General features: G+C 40.8%; 1 protein-coding gene across 2 annotated transcripts in view; it reads left to right on the forward strand.

Moving 5' to 3' along the window:
* Window positions 1–10,252: 10,252 nt before the first annotated feature.
* LOC108716933 (galactosylgalactosylxylosylprotein 3-beta-glucuronosyltransferase 2) overlaps window positions 10,253–17,658 on the forward strand; it is a 78,926-nt gene continuing 71,520 nt past the window's right edge. For both annotated transcript variants that reach the window (XM_041563149.1, XM_018263525.2), the window contains exon 1: window positions 10,253–11,338. In XM_041563149.1, the coding sequence (XP_041419083.1) occupies window positions 10,718–11,338 (621 nt within the window). In that variant the 5' untranslated portion in view covers window positions 10,253–10,717. The remainder of the gene's footprint in view (window positions 11,339–17,658) is intronic.

Here is a 17,658-nt window from a genome sequence, read left to right on the forward strand (position 1 = left end):
ATACTATTACCTCAGACAGAACACCTTGAACCTGATCCAATGGGCTTCAACTCACAGTAACTCCCAATAAGGCACTTCGTAGAAAAGACTAACTTCAGTATGTTATAGAATGGCCAATTATAAGATACTTTCAATTGGCCTTCACTTTTTATTTTTTTATAGTTTCTGTATTATTTGCCACCTTCTTCTGACTCTTTCCAACTTTCAAATGGGGGTCACCGACCCCATCTAAAAAGTAAATGCTCTGTAAGGCTACAATTGTATTGTTATACTTTTTATTACTCATATTTATATTCAGGCCTTTTCTATTCATATTTCTATTCATATTCCAATCTCTCATTCAAACCAATGCATGGTTGCTATGGTAATTTGGAGCCTGGCAACAGGATTGCTGAAATTGCAATATGAAGAACTGCTGAATAAAAAGCATACCTCCCAACTGTCCCTTTTTCGGAGGGACAGTCCCTCTTTTGACAGCTCAACCCGCAGTCCCTCATTTGTACTGGAAAGTCCCTCTTTTCTATGCACTGAACAGCCAGAAAAAGAAACAAAGTTTCTCACTTAATTGGCTTTTAGCAGAGAGCCCAGAACAGCTAACAGGTGCAAATAAGATACTTTGTAACAATTTTGAGACACAAAAACACAATTTAGATAAGGAGAAATATTTTCAAACTTTCATAGCCTGCCAAATTTTGTAAAAAAACATGGTAATTAGGGGGTGTGGCCACAGAAAGGGTGTGGTCAAAAAATTTGCTGTGCTACTTGCGGGAAAAACATTTTTGTCCCTCTTTTTAGGGAGGTATGTAAAAAGCTCAACAACTACACAAAATAAAAAACGAAAACCGATTACAAATTGACTCAGAATATTACTCTCTACATCATACTGAACAGGCCCTTTAACTGTTAGAGGCAGGTTTAACCACACTGTATCTCTACCATAAATAAGAGAAATACTTCAAATAACAACCAGTAAAAACAGATTAACTTATTTATTGACAGATGATACACTTTAGATAATGATGGGTGCTGACTTAATGTTATCAATATCAGTAACTGCTTCCAACAATAATAATACAAACTTTCAGGTTTTGTGTCCACACTACCCCAGACGTAGCTGCATTTGGTGCACAATCCCTATTGAAGGTGAATCTTACAGTGGTCCCATGTTCCAATGATCTCTCTATCCCTGAGTCTAATCACTTAAGTTGGAGATGGCTAATTTCCAAATTTTATAGTGAAAGTCACATTAGAGGGAAGTTGCATATGAAGCTTTTCTTATCTGTGCTACCTGAACTCACTGATCCAAGTGTTTCTATTTTCTCTGTTCCAAAACATTGCTTGCCTCAGCAGGTTCAATGCTTTGTAAACCAGCACCCTTCCATTGCCCTTTCCCTAGGTGCAGGGCCGCCATCTGGTGGGCACAGGGGTACATTTGTACCAGGCCTGGGCCTAAAGTGGGTGCGGCTGTGCTGCACTTTTTGAATTAGCCAGCCCGCCCTTGACAGCACAAAGTCCTGAAGATCCGAAGTCCCAAAGACCCAAAATCCCAAAAATCCAAAGTGCAAAAGACCCCAAGCACTAAAGATCCAAAGCCAAAGCCATGAAAAGACCCGAAGCATCAAAGATTCAAAGCCGAAACCACGAAAAGCCACAAAAAGACCCAAAGCTGAAGTGCTGAAGCCGCAAAAAGACCCAAAGCCATGAAAAGAGCCAAAGGTAAAGCCCAGAAGTTGCGAAAAGAACCAAAGTCACTAAAGGAGCCTAAGATAAGTTCTACTGAACACCAATGTGTTTTTTTTATTTTATTAAATCCCTGGCCACCAATGTGTTATTTTAATATTTTATAGCCCCCTGGCCACCAATGTTTTTTTTATATAATCTATGGGGCCCCTGATTACTATTTTTTCTTTTTAACTTGTAAAAGGGGGCCCGGGTGCCAATATTTTTTTTGTTTTTTTTTATTTATAGGGGGGCCCAGAAAATGTTGTTGTATGGGGCCCAGTGATTTCTGCTGGTGGCCCTACCTAGGTGTGGAGCATGGGTACCTCTCTAAGTCCAGGATCTACACATTCACTGTCCTAATAACATAATGTGGTTCAGCACTGATGCACGGGTAACATGGCTTGCCTGAATGTCATCACTAAGGTCCCCTGCCACTACTCCATAAGATTCATAAGGTGATGGTTTTTAGGCGATGCTACTCTTTGCTTTGTTCTATTCACCTTTGGAAAAAAGCAATTCATGAGTGGATGGCCAATAAGCAGTGAAATTATTATTTCAGTTCTTATAGCATTCAGAGCTGAGAACAGTAATGGAAAAAGCCAATATAAATTAATTTCAGCATTATATATAGAAATCAATATGCAACTATGAAGATCTACTTCAGTTATTTTTATGCCATCCCTGGATCAAATATAATGAGTGTTGTATCTTACCTAGCTTTGTTACAGTGCTTTTTTACCCTTGAGTGTAATCTGTATTTATTCGTATCAGTTACAACGTGCTTTGCAATATAAACCAACATATATATATATATATATATATATATATATATATATATATATATATATATATATATATATATATATATACACATACATAAAAGCAGGGAGAGTGATTAAAGGAAGGTATGTGGCACACAATTAGTAGGTAAAACAGATGATGTTGTAGAAACTAGAGGAGTCATATATGAAATCCCCTGTGACAAAGGATTTTGGTGTAGCCTTCTCATGGTAGAAGGTGCGGCTCTGTACCTACCATCCTACCACCACTGGCTCACCCTGGTGTGTGCATCTGAATTACATAAACGTTAGCCAGCTAGCCCCTCATTTATACAGTGCTCCCAAATACAGACAAAGCCGTGGTTTTATCTGAAAGGCGAAGCTCACTGTGGGGCAGGGTGCATAAAACATGGCAAGCAGTACAAGCCTAAACTATTAAAAGCAGAAGGAAATAAAGAAGTGGAATTGAAATTGCTTTGCATGAATGATCATAATATCAGTGGTGTAACTATAGAGGAAGCAGACCCCGCAGTTGCAAGGGGATCCTTGCCCAAGGGGGGCTCGCACTGTGGGGCCTGTTTCCTCTGTAGCTAATAAAAGCAAGTCGGGCAGGAGTGGGTGGAGTCGGACGGACAGTTGAGGCAATGTGCAGGGCTAGCCAGCAGGTGGTAAGTCCAACTGTGGAGCCTATATAATGCAGTGCCTTGCTAAGTCACTTCTTCTTTTGGCCTAGGAACATCAAGAGGAAGCATCCAGACAAAAGTGGCCAGACCTATGGAGAGGTTAGTACATTAGGGCTACCTAGAGGATGGCAGTGGTGAGTAAGTTCACTCTAGCAGCGAAAGTTAGAGAGGGCTAGCAAGTACAGATAGCCTGTTGTCCCAGCGAGGAGTGACTGTGGGTGACAGTGCCCCTTAAGGTGTTAGTGCGCCAGTTTTAGGGATCTGAGCATGTAGGTATAGGTTTAGCTGAAGGGGACCTACAGTGGACACAGCTTGGACACTCTACGTGTAGACACAGCAGAGAAAAGGGGGTAGGAGGGCCTTTCCGGAACAGTTAACAAACAGCACTCTGTGGCTGCATTCTAGCGGGACAAGTGCCCTGGAGGCTTTGGTAAAACACGCTTCAGTTGTGTATGTGTGTGTGTCTGAGAGGATTGGCAGAAGTAAAAAGTATTGCACAAGTATCATCCTTGTCAGCAACCAGAGCTCCAGTCTGAAGTTTGCCTCCCTGCAGAAGGTTGTTCGTTAATAAAGTGTGTTTAAGTTTATTGCACTCATGTTCTGCCAGCAAAGACCCTGCATGTGTATCTTAAAGAAATGGCTGCCCACCAGCCACGGGTGGCCCTGTTACATACAGTATGTATCTTATGCTATCTATCCTTTCAGCCTGTGGGCCATTTGGTGGAGAATATTCCCAGTTGACCAGGGTGTGGCCCTCGTTATTGTGCTATGAATTGTTGAATAAATGAACTCCACACAAACATAAATTTTACTGAAAAGTAAACATAATTTGAAGCAGCTTTGGAATATACATCAATTAAAAAATATGCAGACTTTTCATGATTTTTAATGGTTTGGAACAGTTCCCTAAGCCTAGGCCCCTGCTCTGCTGCTGATCTGTTTGACTACTTTGCTGAGCTGGCTGAATACTTACTTTGTTTGGAAGCCAGAGTTCCCCTTTAAGTAAAGGAAGAGTTACTTCCATTTCAATCTGTTACACCTGCTTTTGTTAAAGATCAAAGACATTGTTTTTGTAATCTTGTCAGACATCGAACCAGTACCAGACAGTCTGGAGCCGCACTAATTTAATTACAATGTAATGTTAAAAGAAACATTGTTTAGTCTTATACTGATTAGTTCAAAGTACAATATGAGATTTATGGACATCACACTATTTCAAAATTATGTTTCCAGTTTGTTAAATTAATTGTGGTAATAACTGAGCTTCCTTGATATCTGCAAGATGCAGTATTACATTATTATATATTTCTATCATCCATCCTTCTTTGTTTCTTCGCTCATTAATAAAATGCAAATCTACTTACAAGCATCCCCTTAAAGTTTTCACTTCCTATAGCGCTATGATAAAATTGTTATCAATTGTTGTTAATATATAGTGCAGCTCCTTATAAAAAATAATGTTATAATATGCTTTTTGTTGTTATGAGATAGTTTAACATTAATGTTTTTCTGATGCCTCTCAGTCAGATAACAAGCAGGTAGTTGCAGCAATGCACTATATTCTATTGAAAAACACAGATGCAATTAGCTATTCACATGATGAAATGAATATAAAGATGAACATAGTTCCAAGGAGACAGTAGGGCTCATTTATGACTATTACAGTTGTGGTTGCACTAGAATGAAAGGAATCATTGCAAGCATTGACACCATCCTTTAACGGTACTTGCGTTCAGAGTAGCTCTTGGAATTATGGGAAAAAGCAGCATTTTGGGTAAAATACATTCTGAGTTGCAAAACTGAACATCGCATACTGCACTTGTGGTTCTAGTGATTTACCATGCATGAAGCTAAAGTTATGCTCTATCCCGAGTAAATGATGGGAGTTACTATTTCCTTATTTTATTTTGAATGCTCTGGGATGAATTAAGTCACTTTTTTTCTCTGTAATTATGTTGATCAGTGTTATACATCATGTGGGCTTCCTCTTCTAAAGAGTCATGATCTACTCTGTGCATAGCTACATTGATGCACAATCTTATCCATGTTTTTATTTTCAACACAAATGCACAATCTTATCCATGTTTTTTAAGTTCAACAGAGTAACAAAGCATAGTGCATCACTGTGAATTCTAGCTCTGCTTACACTTTCTCAAGCAAGGTCAGATTACAACAAAGATGTTCCAAATCAAGTCTATTTTATTACTAACATTTATGTTATTACTAGTACTAACCTGTATTTATACAATGACAATAGCGTGTGCTGCAATTTACAGAGATTAGACATTATGTGCGTCAGTTACTGTATCAGTTAACCTTCCAATCTAAGGTCCTTGGCACAGCCAAACAAGACCACTACAGTACATTCTATCAGGAAACTATTTTGAACTGGACATAAATGCATGTCCGGCTTTTTGACTTTCTGTTCCTAGTTCTATATGGGAGATCTGGTTCTGACTTCAACTGTGCATGATCCTTCTTCTTTTAGAATAGATACTCCATTATGAATGTAAGTGGTACAGCTTGGGAGAGGGTGGGGGAAACTAGGGATGCACCGAATCCAGGATTCGGTTCGAGATTCGTCCAGGATTCGGCCTTTTTCAGCAGGATTCGGATTCGGCCGAACCAAATCCGAACCCTAATTTGCATATGCAAATTAGGGGCGGGAGGTAAATCACGTCCCCTTGTCGATTTACCTTTGCAGCTAAGTATTACTGCAAGGGAAGGGGCACACTTAATAATGGATTTGATTCGGAATTCAGTCAAATCCTGGCCCTTTTTCAGCAAGATTCAGATTTGGCCAAATCCAAGAGCCTGGTTCAACCAAATGTGAACTCGTAAAACAAAGTGGCTTTAAGTTATATGATTTCAGCCAAATCCCAAAAATGTGGATCCCTAATTCCCTAATTAATACTGAGGTTTAAGTATGTAGTAGATTTACCACCCAGAGCCTGACATCTCCATAGCTCAGTGCATTTATCAGAATAAGAAAAACGCAGCAGGTTACCCAGTAGATTGGAAAGCTCACAAGACATTTATGAGGGCCAAAATACATATTACACTAATCAAACATGTGAAATCCCAATAGGACTTTTAAGTCAGTTCCCTTACTCAAACTGCAGTTAGCAAGAATAGCTTTAAGTAAATAGCTCCTGTTCTTGAACACTATCGGCCTGGCAAGTTTCCAACACCAAACTATTAACTGTCCAAAAAGTGCAAATATACTGTGCCACAAAACAAATATCACTGCAGCTGGAGACAAATGTGTTAAGCATCTTGTTCAATTGCCAGAGATAATACAGAGCCCATGGTCATACCCTCTGTACAAAATAGTACATTTCTCAATTATAGTTCCATAGTTAGGTTGGGTTAGAAAAAACAGAAAGAGGGACAAAAAGTTTTGCTGCAAGCAGCGTGGTGAAAATTTTTGACCACGCCCATTTTATAGACCCTTAATTACAATGTCCATTTTACAAAATTTGCCAGGTTATGAAAAGTTTCTGGGGGTTTTAGGGTCAGGTTTTATTAGGTAAAAACAAAATGAATTTATTGTTATTCACATTAAAACAGTATCTAGTACATACTACCCCACATATCCCACCTTACGCGTCTCGCACCCTCCGGCGCCCAGTCATAGGTGTATCTGGATACACCTATGACTGGGCGCCGGAGGGTGCGAGACGCGTAAGGTGGGATATGTGGGGTAGTATGTACTAGATACTGTTTTAATGTGAATAACAATAAATTAATTTTGTTTTTACTTGAAGAGGCTTTACTTGAAGGTGGGATATGTGGGGTAGTATGTACTAGATACTGTTTTAATGTGAATAACAATAAATTAATTTTGTTTTACTTGAAGAGGCTTTACTTGAAGAGGCCTTACGCGTCTCGCACCCTCCGGCGCCCAGTCATAGGTGTATCTGGATACACCTATGACTGGGCGCCGGAGGGTGCGAGACGCGTAAGGTGGGATATGTGGGGTAGTATGTACTAGATACTGTTTTAATGTGAATAACAATAAATTAATTTTGTTTTTACTTGAAGAGGCCTTGGGACTTATATCGTTTTTGATATAAACTTTTCTGCAGTTGATTGCCTTTGGAACTGGGGCTGGTCCCTTCGGCCTGGCTGAATAATTATATGGACTCCCGATTTTGAATTGATACAGGTTTTATTAGGGTCACCTAATGAAGGCGAATTGCCATTCAAGCTGCAAGTCACCGTTTCCCTAAGAGACCTGCTTATCTTAAATTGTTACAATTGTTTGTTTGCTTATCTTGAATTTTTACATAAGTATCTAAAGTGTACCTGACACATATTCTGGGAGCTCTGCCAAAAGTCAATTAAGTAAGAAACGTTGTATCTTTTTCTGGCTGTTCGGTGCAGGAGGTTAAAGAGAAAGTTCGGACATTTCAGTAACAATCCGGGACTGCGGGTTGAGCTGTCACAAAGCGCAACAGGTCAGATTTGCCCATCATATCTATAAGTACAAATATAGATGGACAAATCATAATTATGTCCAGTACTACAAATATACCATACCCAAAAACTACAGTGGGCCTTATAATGGCACTTTTCATTATAAAAGGAGTCCCAGATGTGTCCTAGTCCATATGTGCACCGCAAACCAAAAAAAATGGTACAAAAAAATAAATGATAGAATTGCTTAAATTTGAGTAGCTGTTCAATGGAATTCTCAGGTGGCAACCCATGTGCCAATTATTCTGTTGAAATCAATGACCTCACAAATTGTGTCTTGCACAGGCCCATTTCATAAATATCTATGATGCTAGCTAGGAGCTTAACTAATGTACTCACTGAAATAACTGCCATGACATTTCTGCAGGGGAGGCTTACATAAGTGTAATGCATCTCTTCCGCAACCTAACAATTACATATTGTAACTCTGTAAAGAGAATGGTGGAATCTCTTAAAAATGAAATTGGCTTCAATTCTATTGCCAAATAGGCATATCTTTGGACAACCATCCAGTGCCTTGGGTTCCAAACAAGCTCTACATAACTGTTACATAGTTACATAGTTAGTAACATAGTTAAATTGGGTTGAAAAAAGACAAAGTCCATCAAGTTCAACCCCTCCAAATGAAAACCCAGCATCCATACACACACCCCTCCCTACTTTTAATTAAAATTCTATATACCCATACCTATATTAACTATAGAGTTTAGTATCACAATAGCCTTTAATATTATGTCTGTCCAAAAAATACCTCACACCCAAAAATGAGAATAAAGTCAAATAAAAACATTTGCTCACCATTCCCACGAGGCAGAGGTATGTGGTGGTGGTGACCTCTGTGTAGCTTTTTACTGCTGACATGAAACCTCTATGTGCTAATATGGGAGGGGCAGTCAGGGTGCCATGCGTGGGGCAGTGGCGGGTGTAAATCCAGCAATAGTGATGGGTGAATCTGTCCCATTTCACTTCACGGAAAAATTTGTGAAACCCGGAAAAAAACCGCAAAACAGTGAAAAATTTGTGAAACGCATTGATTTCAATGGGCGTCAAAATAATTTTAACACATGATCATTTTGACACGCGTGACAATTTTTATACACACAACTCTTTTGTCCAAATGCATTAAAGTCAACGGGTGTACTAATGATATTGGTGCACGCCAATTTTTTTTTGTTTGCGGCTAATTTTCCATGGCGAATTTTGCCGCAGTTTTGCGAAGACATTTGCAGATGTCGAAATGTGGAAATCCGCTGCAAATCCATGCCTTGTGAATAGTTGGCCCATCACTATCCAGCAATGATAAGAGGTCTTTAATAGTCAGTCTTCTTTCAATGCTTGTAGTATAAATTCAGCTCCTGATATAGGTTTGTATTTAAAGGAACAGTGACTCAAAAAAATTAAAATGTTTAAAAAGGAATGACAATATGTTATGTTATGTGGACTTTCTCGAATATGATAAGAAACATAGAACTGGAATGGATTTATATCACTTTGCTCCTGGCACCTCCCTACAGATCCAGTCCCAATCACTGTAAATCCATTTCCACTTTGTCTTTAAATACTACAGAGATTATGTAATGTAGCTGTGCTTAGCCTCCCTATAATTTGCACATCAGAGTAAGTGAAGAGCAGTCAGGGCTGGTTTTTGTGGCTAGTGTCGGACTGGCCCACTGGGATACCTGGAAGAGTCCCGGTGGGCCCAGGTGTCAGTGGACCCTTATGCTGCTAAACATTTGGCCTATTTCCCTATTACTATGAGAACAAAGAGGCTGAATAAATGGAATAATAGATTATAGTATGTAAAGAAAGAGGGACTCGGAGAATAGAGGATGAGTAAGGAGAAAAAGAAAATAGTACTTAGAGTTGGCCCCTGGTCTAAGATGAATTGGTGGGTCCCTGGTGATATGCTCTTGGGTGGGCCCCTGCTGTCCCAGTCCAATACTGTTTGTGGTCTCAGATGTCCTCTGGCCTTGCATAGGTTAATACACAGTGACTATTGTACACAGTGACGGACTGGCCCACCGGGATACCAGGAAAAGTCCCGGTGGGCCCAGGTGTCAGTGGGCCCTCATGCTGCTAAATATTTGGCCTATTTCATGGCCATTCCAACCATATTTCTATGATAACAGAGAGGCTAGATAGAGGGAACAACAGAGTATAGTCTGTAAAGAAAAGAGACTAGGAGAATAGAGGTTGAGTGAGGAGAGTAAGAAAAATAGTACTGAGAGTGGGCCCCTGGTCTAAGATTAATTGGTGGGCCCCTGGTCAAAGGTTTTTGGGTGGGCCCCTGGTGTCCCAGTCCAACACTGATTGTACAACTCGCTCTCAATTGTGTCATAATCCTGGAAATCCTAAATAAATCTCCCAGATTTCTTGCCGAGTCCTGCGATTGGCAGCAGTCAGCCAGTGAGAGGGGTCGGGGAAAGGCATGAGTAGTGTTGGATGTAGTGATGCACAATCCCTCCAGTCTCCAGCCGCAGGGGGTCCCACTTCTCCTCCCTTTTCCCAGCTCATGGGAGTGTAAAGCAAAGGAAACAAAGGGGAGAGACAGTGGGAGCAGCAGGCAATGCACAAAGCTCAGCCCCACAGTATCAGCAGCCTCCCACACAGACACATCCCCAGCCTCATTCAGCTCTGCCTGTCAGACCCTGCGGCTGCTCTGGTCCCTTTCATGCTTTGCCCGTGGATTCCGAAAGGCAAGTGAAGTTTGTTAGAGCAGAATGAGAGCAACGCAGTCCTGTTGTCCTCACATGGGCTCTTGGCTTTAACCCACGCTGCTGAATACAGAGCTGAGGAGACCGGCGGCGCCCGACCCTTGTGTGTTGCTACTCTGTAGGTTAACGTGACATCTGTCTGGCTCTCTGGATATGGAGAGAGAAGTCGGTGACACCATGTGAGGATATTACAGGAGTAAATGACACTGGTTGTGGATTAGTTTCTAGGCTCGCTATCAGAATGGGATCAGCATATAGAAACCCCGGGTGGATGTATAAAGTCATGTCTCAGTGAGGGACACTTGATTTCTCTTCGCTTGTACTTTAGTGCTGCTTCACAATGAAGTCTGTGTTTTACAGTCGCTTCTTCATCCTCCTTCCTTGGGTGCTGATTGTGGTGATTATAATAGACAGTGACACGAGGAGATCCCCGGGCTCAGGCAGAGTCCCCAGCGCTCGCTATTACCCCTACTGGAACCGGAGGGTCGGACGCGCAGCTCTCGTGAGACCCCGACCCAGTGATCCCAGCGCTAACCCGGGGCTGAACTCTGCCCCTCACAGGAGGAAGAACGAGACTATGCTGCCCATGATCTATGCCATCACCCCCACCTACAGCCGCCCGGTGCAGAAAGCAGAGCTCACCCGCCTGGCCAATACCTTCCGCCTGGTGCCGCGTTTACATTGGATTCTGGTGGAGGACTCTGTGCACCCGACGGAGCTGGTGAGCCGCTTCTTGGCTGGGGCAGGAGTGAAAAGCAGTCACCTGTATGTGCCGACCCCGCGCAGGTACAAGCGCACCGGGCTGCCCCGAGCCACTGAGCAGAGGAACGCGGGACTGGCCTGGCTCCGGCAGGAATATCAGCAGCGCCCGGGGCCACACTCAGCTCAAGCGCAGGACCTGCCCGGGGTCGTCTTCTTCGCTGATGATGATAACACCTACAGTCTGGAGCTTTTCCACGAGGTATTTAGCCACATTATTCACCCCGCTGCTCCATTATATCACCACTGGCAGCTTCTACACACTCTCCACCAGGATTCATGTGACAGGCGATATACTGCTAATGTACAAATAGCGGCTAGACACAGGGGAGTTATTAGCGACAGATACGGAAAGTTTAGGGGTAAGGGGGCAATTACTCAAACACCTCATAGTCTACTCTAGAACAATGTCAAGCCAGGTCTGACTGATTGGTAGGAAATTCGTTTTCTGGCAAAGCCCAGCAAGCAGCCAGCACTTCTATAGCTTTATAACTACAGGGTTTCTACTATGGCTGGAAATCACTGTCTAAACCCAGCGCTGTAGCCAACCCAGCCGGCCACATCGGGCCCCACTGCAGCAGGCGCAACAAAGTACGCGCGTGCGTAACCGCGCGCAACCGGGGACGCGCGTAACCGAGGACGCACGTGCGCAACCGCGCGCAACTAAGGACGCACGTGCGCAACCGAGGACGCAAAGCATTTTGCCTTCATTGAGCGCACCCACTTTTCACTTCGGTAACAATTGCCGGACTAGGGGTTAGGCTGCATGTGAGGTACTTGCCTGCTGCCCCCCAAGCTTTGCGCCCTAGGCACGTGCCTCTTCTGCCTACCCCTAGTTCCAGCCCTGTCTAAAACTCCACAGAAATGCACCAGAGAAAAGCCACAGAACAATTTCCATATATTGCAGTCCCCTTAACATGTAGTTCCTTAAACTCAACAGAATACACTGGCCAGCTCAGCATATCAGCATAAAGTTATAAATATACAGAGATCTGCCTCTTGTTGAACTGCAACTCCCAGCAATCTTCCCAATGCTTGTAAGAACACACAACTGTTATCTTAAACAGTAAAACCACCTTCTGAATACAGACTAAATACAGACAAAAAGATGCTGAGGTTTGGTGGGTTCCCTTGATACAGAAGCCGCACGTATCTATGCTCCCACTTTCTGTTCAATTATACACAAACACAGTCCCAAACACACATGGAAGGAGGATCACACTCATTCACACAAACAAATTCAGCTGCTCTTCTTCCCACAGCCTTCTAGCCCAACACACAGTATCGTGTCCAAGCTGACAATGTTTAAACAAACTGATGGAAAGTTGAAGGTCTTGATGGGAAACTAAGGAGGTTACAAGTCACCCCTCTTACCCCCATCCCCATAGTAATCTATGTACAAACTTAATAGAGTGGCTTTAGCCACTCACTCTCTGAGAGTTTCAGCACTGGGAAATAGTGGACAGCTCCACAGCAAACTCAAAGCTCATATTTATGTGAAATATAAGACATTCTCCTAGTTGTCTTCTTCTCACATACAGGACAAACCTGCCCAACTCATTTGTCCTATAGGTATCATACAATATTTACAGTTTTCCCTGTTCCCATTTGCTCTGTAAAGCTGAGACCCTAAAACAGATGTTGAACTACAATTTACAGATGAATGCTGTAGGGGTGCTGGGAGTTTTAGCTGGAGGGCTGCTTGTAACACGTTACTGGTAGCTGAACATTTATTTAATACAGAAAACATCCATTAAATGAAAATTGCAAATAATAATGAACATGTGATGTGCAAATTACATAAACAATAACACATATTACTGTAGTATCATCCCAGTCATTTAAATACTAAGGAAAAATGCTAAAATAAAATGATCCCCATCTGAGCTACAAATAATATGGTAATAGTTTCTCTTGTTTAACATGCGGAGTATCCAGGGGCCACAGGTGGAAGATCCCTGCTGGTGTGCTTGTGCATTTGTCCCAACAGCATATTAAGTCATATTTATCATTTTCTATAGTAATGCCTACATTGCCTTTCATGCAATATGTCTTGTTAATCTGTTTTGCAAGGGGGATATTATTCAATTTTATATTGGATCACCACCCATGAAAATAAAATCTTAAATACATTTAAGACAGGAGAACATTTCCCAAATGGATAAATAGGAAATGATGCAGGTCTTTTAATCTTGTTTTTCTTGGCAATTAAATCAGAGCTGAGATGTGTTTTGCCAATTCCCTTTCATTATCACAGACATAGCAGTTAGAAAAGTGATAAAGTAGTGTGATTTTGAACATAACATCAATCCTGATACATTTGGCTAAAATCCAAGGTTGGAAGAATGCCTTGGGTATAAGATGGCACTGTGCCCTTTTAGACTGTCTGTTAATAGCAGAAGATTTGTGCATCAGTTTATGTACAGGGCTAACCTTAAGTTATGGCAGTGACCATACTGAATACTTAAACTGGGGAATGCTTCTAGCAATAATTGAGCATTTAGACATAACTAGCCTGTTAAGCTGTGTGGATAGTCAAGCAGAGCAGGTCTCTTGGATTCTGTAAGGAAATGTATGAAACCAGAATATATTTTTTTCCATTAAAGTCTTTTAGTACAATGCAAAATATTGCCTTTCTGATAATGAAACAAAACTATCTTCATTTGTTTTCTATTAATACAGCTCACTATGCGTACAGATCTTTTATTGTTTGTGAATATTCTTTGATACTCACGGGTTGGAGCTGCCACAGTGCTTGTAAATTTGCCACTCAGGGTGAGAGGACATATCTCACAAGACAAAAGGTAGGATCAGTTACCTGTGGATAAAACATCCATTTACATTTACTACAGTGCTACCTAGGGATTTTTTTGCTTAATTGAGCTATGAGCGTTCAAGAGATAAGTTAAAGTGTTGACAGAAGCAGACAGGTGCCTTACAACTAGTGTGTGCATTTAGAGAACATTACATGTGGAACCATGTGGAACCATTCCTTGCATGCATGAACATGACCTGAGATCCACCCCTCTGCTTGGTCTTACTGGGGCCACCTCACTCTGTGCCCCTCAAAGGCTCTACTCCTCAATAGTTGCACAAATAGAGGCAGAGCAAGCAAAATCACTGAAATTGTAATTGTTGGGACAATATATGCCCTTGGTCATTCCCTTATACCCAAAGCATTCTTTCGATCCTGGATTTTAGCCAAGTATATCGGGATTGATGTTATGCTGTGACTGTTTTGTTTGCAGAATCCATTATGCAGGGGAATTCTCTATGCACTGGTAATTAATTTCTCTACCAAACATGGAGTAATGTCAACTTCCTTGTTTATCGTGTTTTACTCAAGCGATAACAAAAATTAGTTCCCGTCAATGTAATATGACTGAATTAATATTAAAGCCTAACAAATGTGGCACATGTAATCATTCTTTGTACTTTGTCCAGTTTAAACCTGTAGTTTGTGAGCTTGCTTTGGTTTGTTGGTACTACATTAGAGCTCGTTGTTTCTAGCTGATCCACATAAATGGGTGCACCAAGGGGCACTCAATACATGCTATTATCACCGTAAATGTACCAGGAAACTTTTTGAGGTTTTGTTGAGATCCCAACATATACTTGAAAGCCATTCTCGAAGGTAAAGGCTTTTTGTAGCAAGTGAGGATAGGCTTGGTTTTGGAATGAAATGTTGGACATGCAGGTATCCACATGCTTTTCGCCATATCATATAGGTCCTTTCTCAATGCATTTTGGAGGTAATGCTGCATTTATACAAACACGTACTTGATTGGCCAGAATTTATTATGCGCCTTATTGTCTTTATAAACTTACTGATAGAAAGTCACGAATCTCATTAATTGGGGAGGGTGGGATAGAATTTGTTTTACTCATTCATTACATTGCATTACATACAAATCTTTTCCCAAAATGAAAACATTTGAAAGTTTCAAAGGAACCTTAAAAGAAAAAATATGCTCTTTGAGTAGGTAAGTCATTGATCATTCTTTGCAAACCTGTCTGCTGAATAGGAAAGGGAATATGCTGGCCATAAATATTGTTATAGATCAGTCCCTGTGGCTCTCTGGACAAATATTCTTGGCTTATCTTTTGGACTTTAGGGCTTTTGTTATTCACAAAGGCTCTTTGTGGTAATAGAAACCTTAGGTTCACTGGTCTTCAGATCTAAATGAAAATAAATTACCAGAAATAAAATAAAAATAGACTTTCCCTTCAGAAATTTGTATGTTTTCAGCTTGTAAGATGTTTAATGCTTTCAGATAGTTGCTATACAGGGGGATCTTTACCATAGCACCTCTTCATGTATTGTGTTTGCAATTGCAGGCTGTTGCACCAGAGGTACCACATGCAATTGAAAGGCGTGGAAAATGTGACACATCTTCCCTATTCAGGTGCCAATTTGGGTGCAATTTACTAACTGGTGCCTGACTAACTTTAAATATCAGTATGTTGTACATGGTAAAATTGCACTTGAATTATGGGCAGCAATCTGAATTATGATGATATTCTACCTTGATTCTACTATGTGCACTAAGTGTTAATTGCCATATACAATTAAGAATATTTTTGCCCTTTTACCATATGCTATGTACCAAAGAATGAACTAATATTAGTTATAGGTATTAGCTTTATCCTGACTGTTGCCTCGAATACTTTGTAAATTAAAGGCATAAATAGGTCATTTATCAACTATGGGCAAATTGCATCAATCAGACACAAATCTCCAAGTTTTTCAGTCCCAAAACAGTGTTATCTCCTTAGAATTCCAGAGTTATAATAGGCATCTTGTAAAAAAGAATCCAAAGCAGCTTGCATGCAATTTAACAATATGGCACAAATTAACACCTGCTTTATGTAAATTGCTCACAAATTGCAGAGAAGATTTCTTAGTGGGTGTCACTTCCAGCACTGTGTCAATAATGCATTAGCATCCAATTCACTTGGCACAAGTCAATTGCATCTATGGTTGCAGCTCTCCAGGGGAACCCAGGATTTACCATTAGATCTAGGCTGTTTGTAATTCCCTAATGTCCATGCATGCATTTGCAGACAGTTTTTATCAGAGCATCGTAAATAGATGCCCTGACACTTGCTAAGAGTGTCATTATTTTTTGGAATGTTAGTTATTTTGTATGCATGTTTTTTGTAAATGTCCCTGCTGTATTTATTAAACTAATAAATACAAGTATCAGGCAAAGTCCTGAGCAAACGTAAGGATCTTGATGTGTATGGACAATTTTGAAAACATGTTTATGCACTCAATAACAGAGAGTAAGAAAAAAAAAATAAAAACTGCAAATGATCGCTTACATGGAGTTATGGGTGAAGCTAAACATTCTGCTGAATAAAATGTTGCTCTTGTCACCAGAACCCAGCCTCTTGTTGTACAGCTATTGAAAATATAATAGAACATTATTGTGAGAGTTCCTTTAACCTCCAATTGACTTGATTTGTGGTTCATATTTAATGACCTGTTAAAAGGGCTTAGACTTCGTTTGTTGGACCGCCCAATCTGATTGCTGAGGGGGGACAGCTGTAATGTTTCACAATTGGTACTATAAACCCTAAGGCTGGTCTGGCATATGTGCTGAATATTACAAGAAATCAGCATAATCAATATGACCTGTGAATGTATTCCTTTAACACTTTCATAATGCACATTCTCTCATTCATCCATGTGAATTTTTAATGAAAATTTGCAGTGCTAATTAGTTCCTGCATAGGCCCGAGGCAAGATCTTTTCATGGTTTTCTCTCTAAAAGGAGCGTTGTTACATGAGATCTCAGATCTCCTTTTCTCACAAAACACATTTTGAATGTATGATCAAGGAAGACAGAAGTATACAATCCTATAATTTCTCTTTGTTTGCAGCAAAACAGGCTTGGGTACCAGATAACATATTGTTTGAAATGGATTTTATGTGTTTTTATACTTATACGTCTTACAGGGTATCAAGTTCGGCTTGGTGATCATGTAATTTTTAGGCTAACTGCAGGGGTGTATCTACAGAGGAAGCAGACCCTGTGGTTGTAGGGGAGCCCAGGGATGTAAGCCCTAAATAATAAGCAATTTAAATATATCTTGTCAACGCACCAATGTTTTGGGGCCCTAAATTGAATTTGTTGTGGGGCCCAGTGACATCTATTAGTTATGCTGTTAGCTAATGGTGCAGAAAACTGTTGACTTTTCAGAAACCCACCAGCCATATCAGATACAGGCAGCTCATAGCACAAAAACACACATTACAGTTTTTTATGGCTGTTAAGTGCATGTACTAGTAGTGTTAGAAGGTCAGTGAGGCTCATTTATCAGTACTGGGCAAATTTGCCCATGGGTAATTACCCAAGCAACCAATCGGTGATTAGCTTTTTAAAGCCAGCTGCAAGCAGTAGAATGAATGCAGCAATTTGATTGGTTGCCATTGGCTACTGCCCAGTGTTGATAAATGACCTCCAATGAGAGGCAGCATGGAGCTTTTCTGTCAATTCTGGCAAAATTGATTGTTTT

Source organism: Xenopus laevis, chromosome 5L (assembly GCF_017654675.1).
Source record: "Xenopus laevis strain J_2021 chromosome 5L, Xenopus_laevis_v10.1, whole genome shotgun sequence".
NCBI classification, from domain to species: domain Eukaryota; kingdom Metazoa; phylum Chordata; class Amphibia; order Anura; family Pipidae; genus Xenopus; species Xenopus laevis.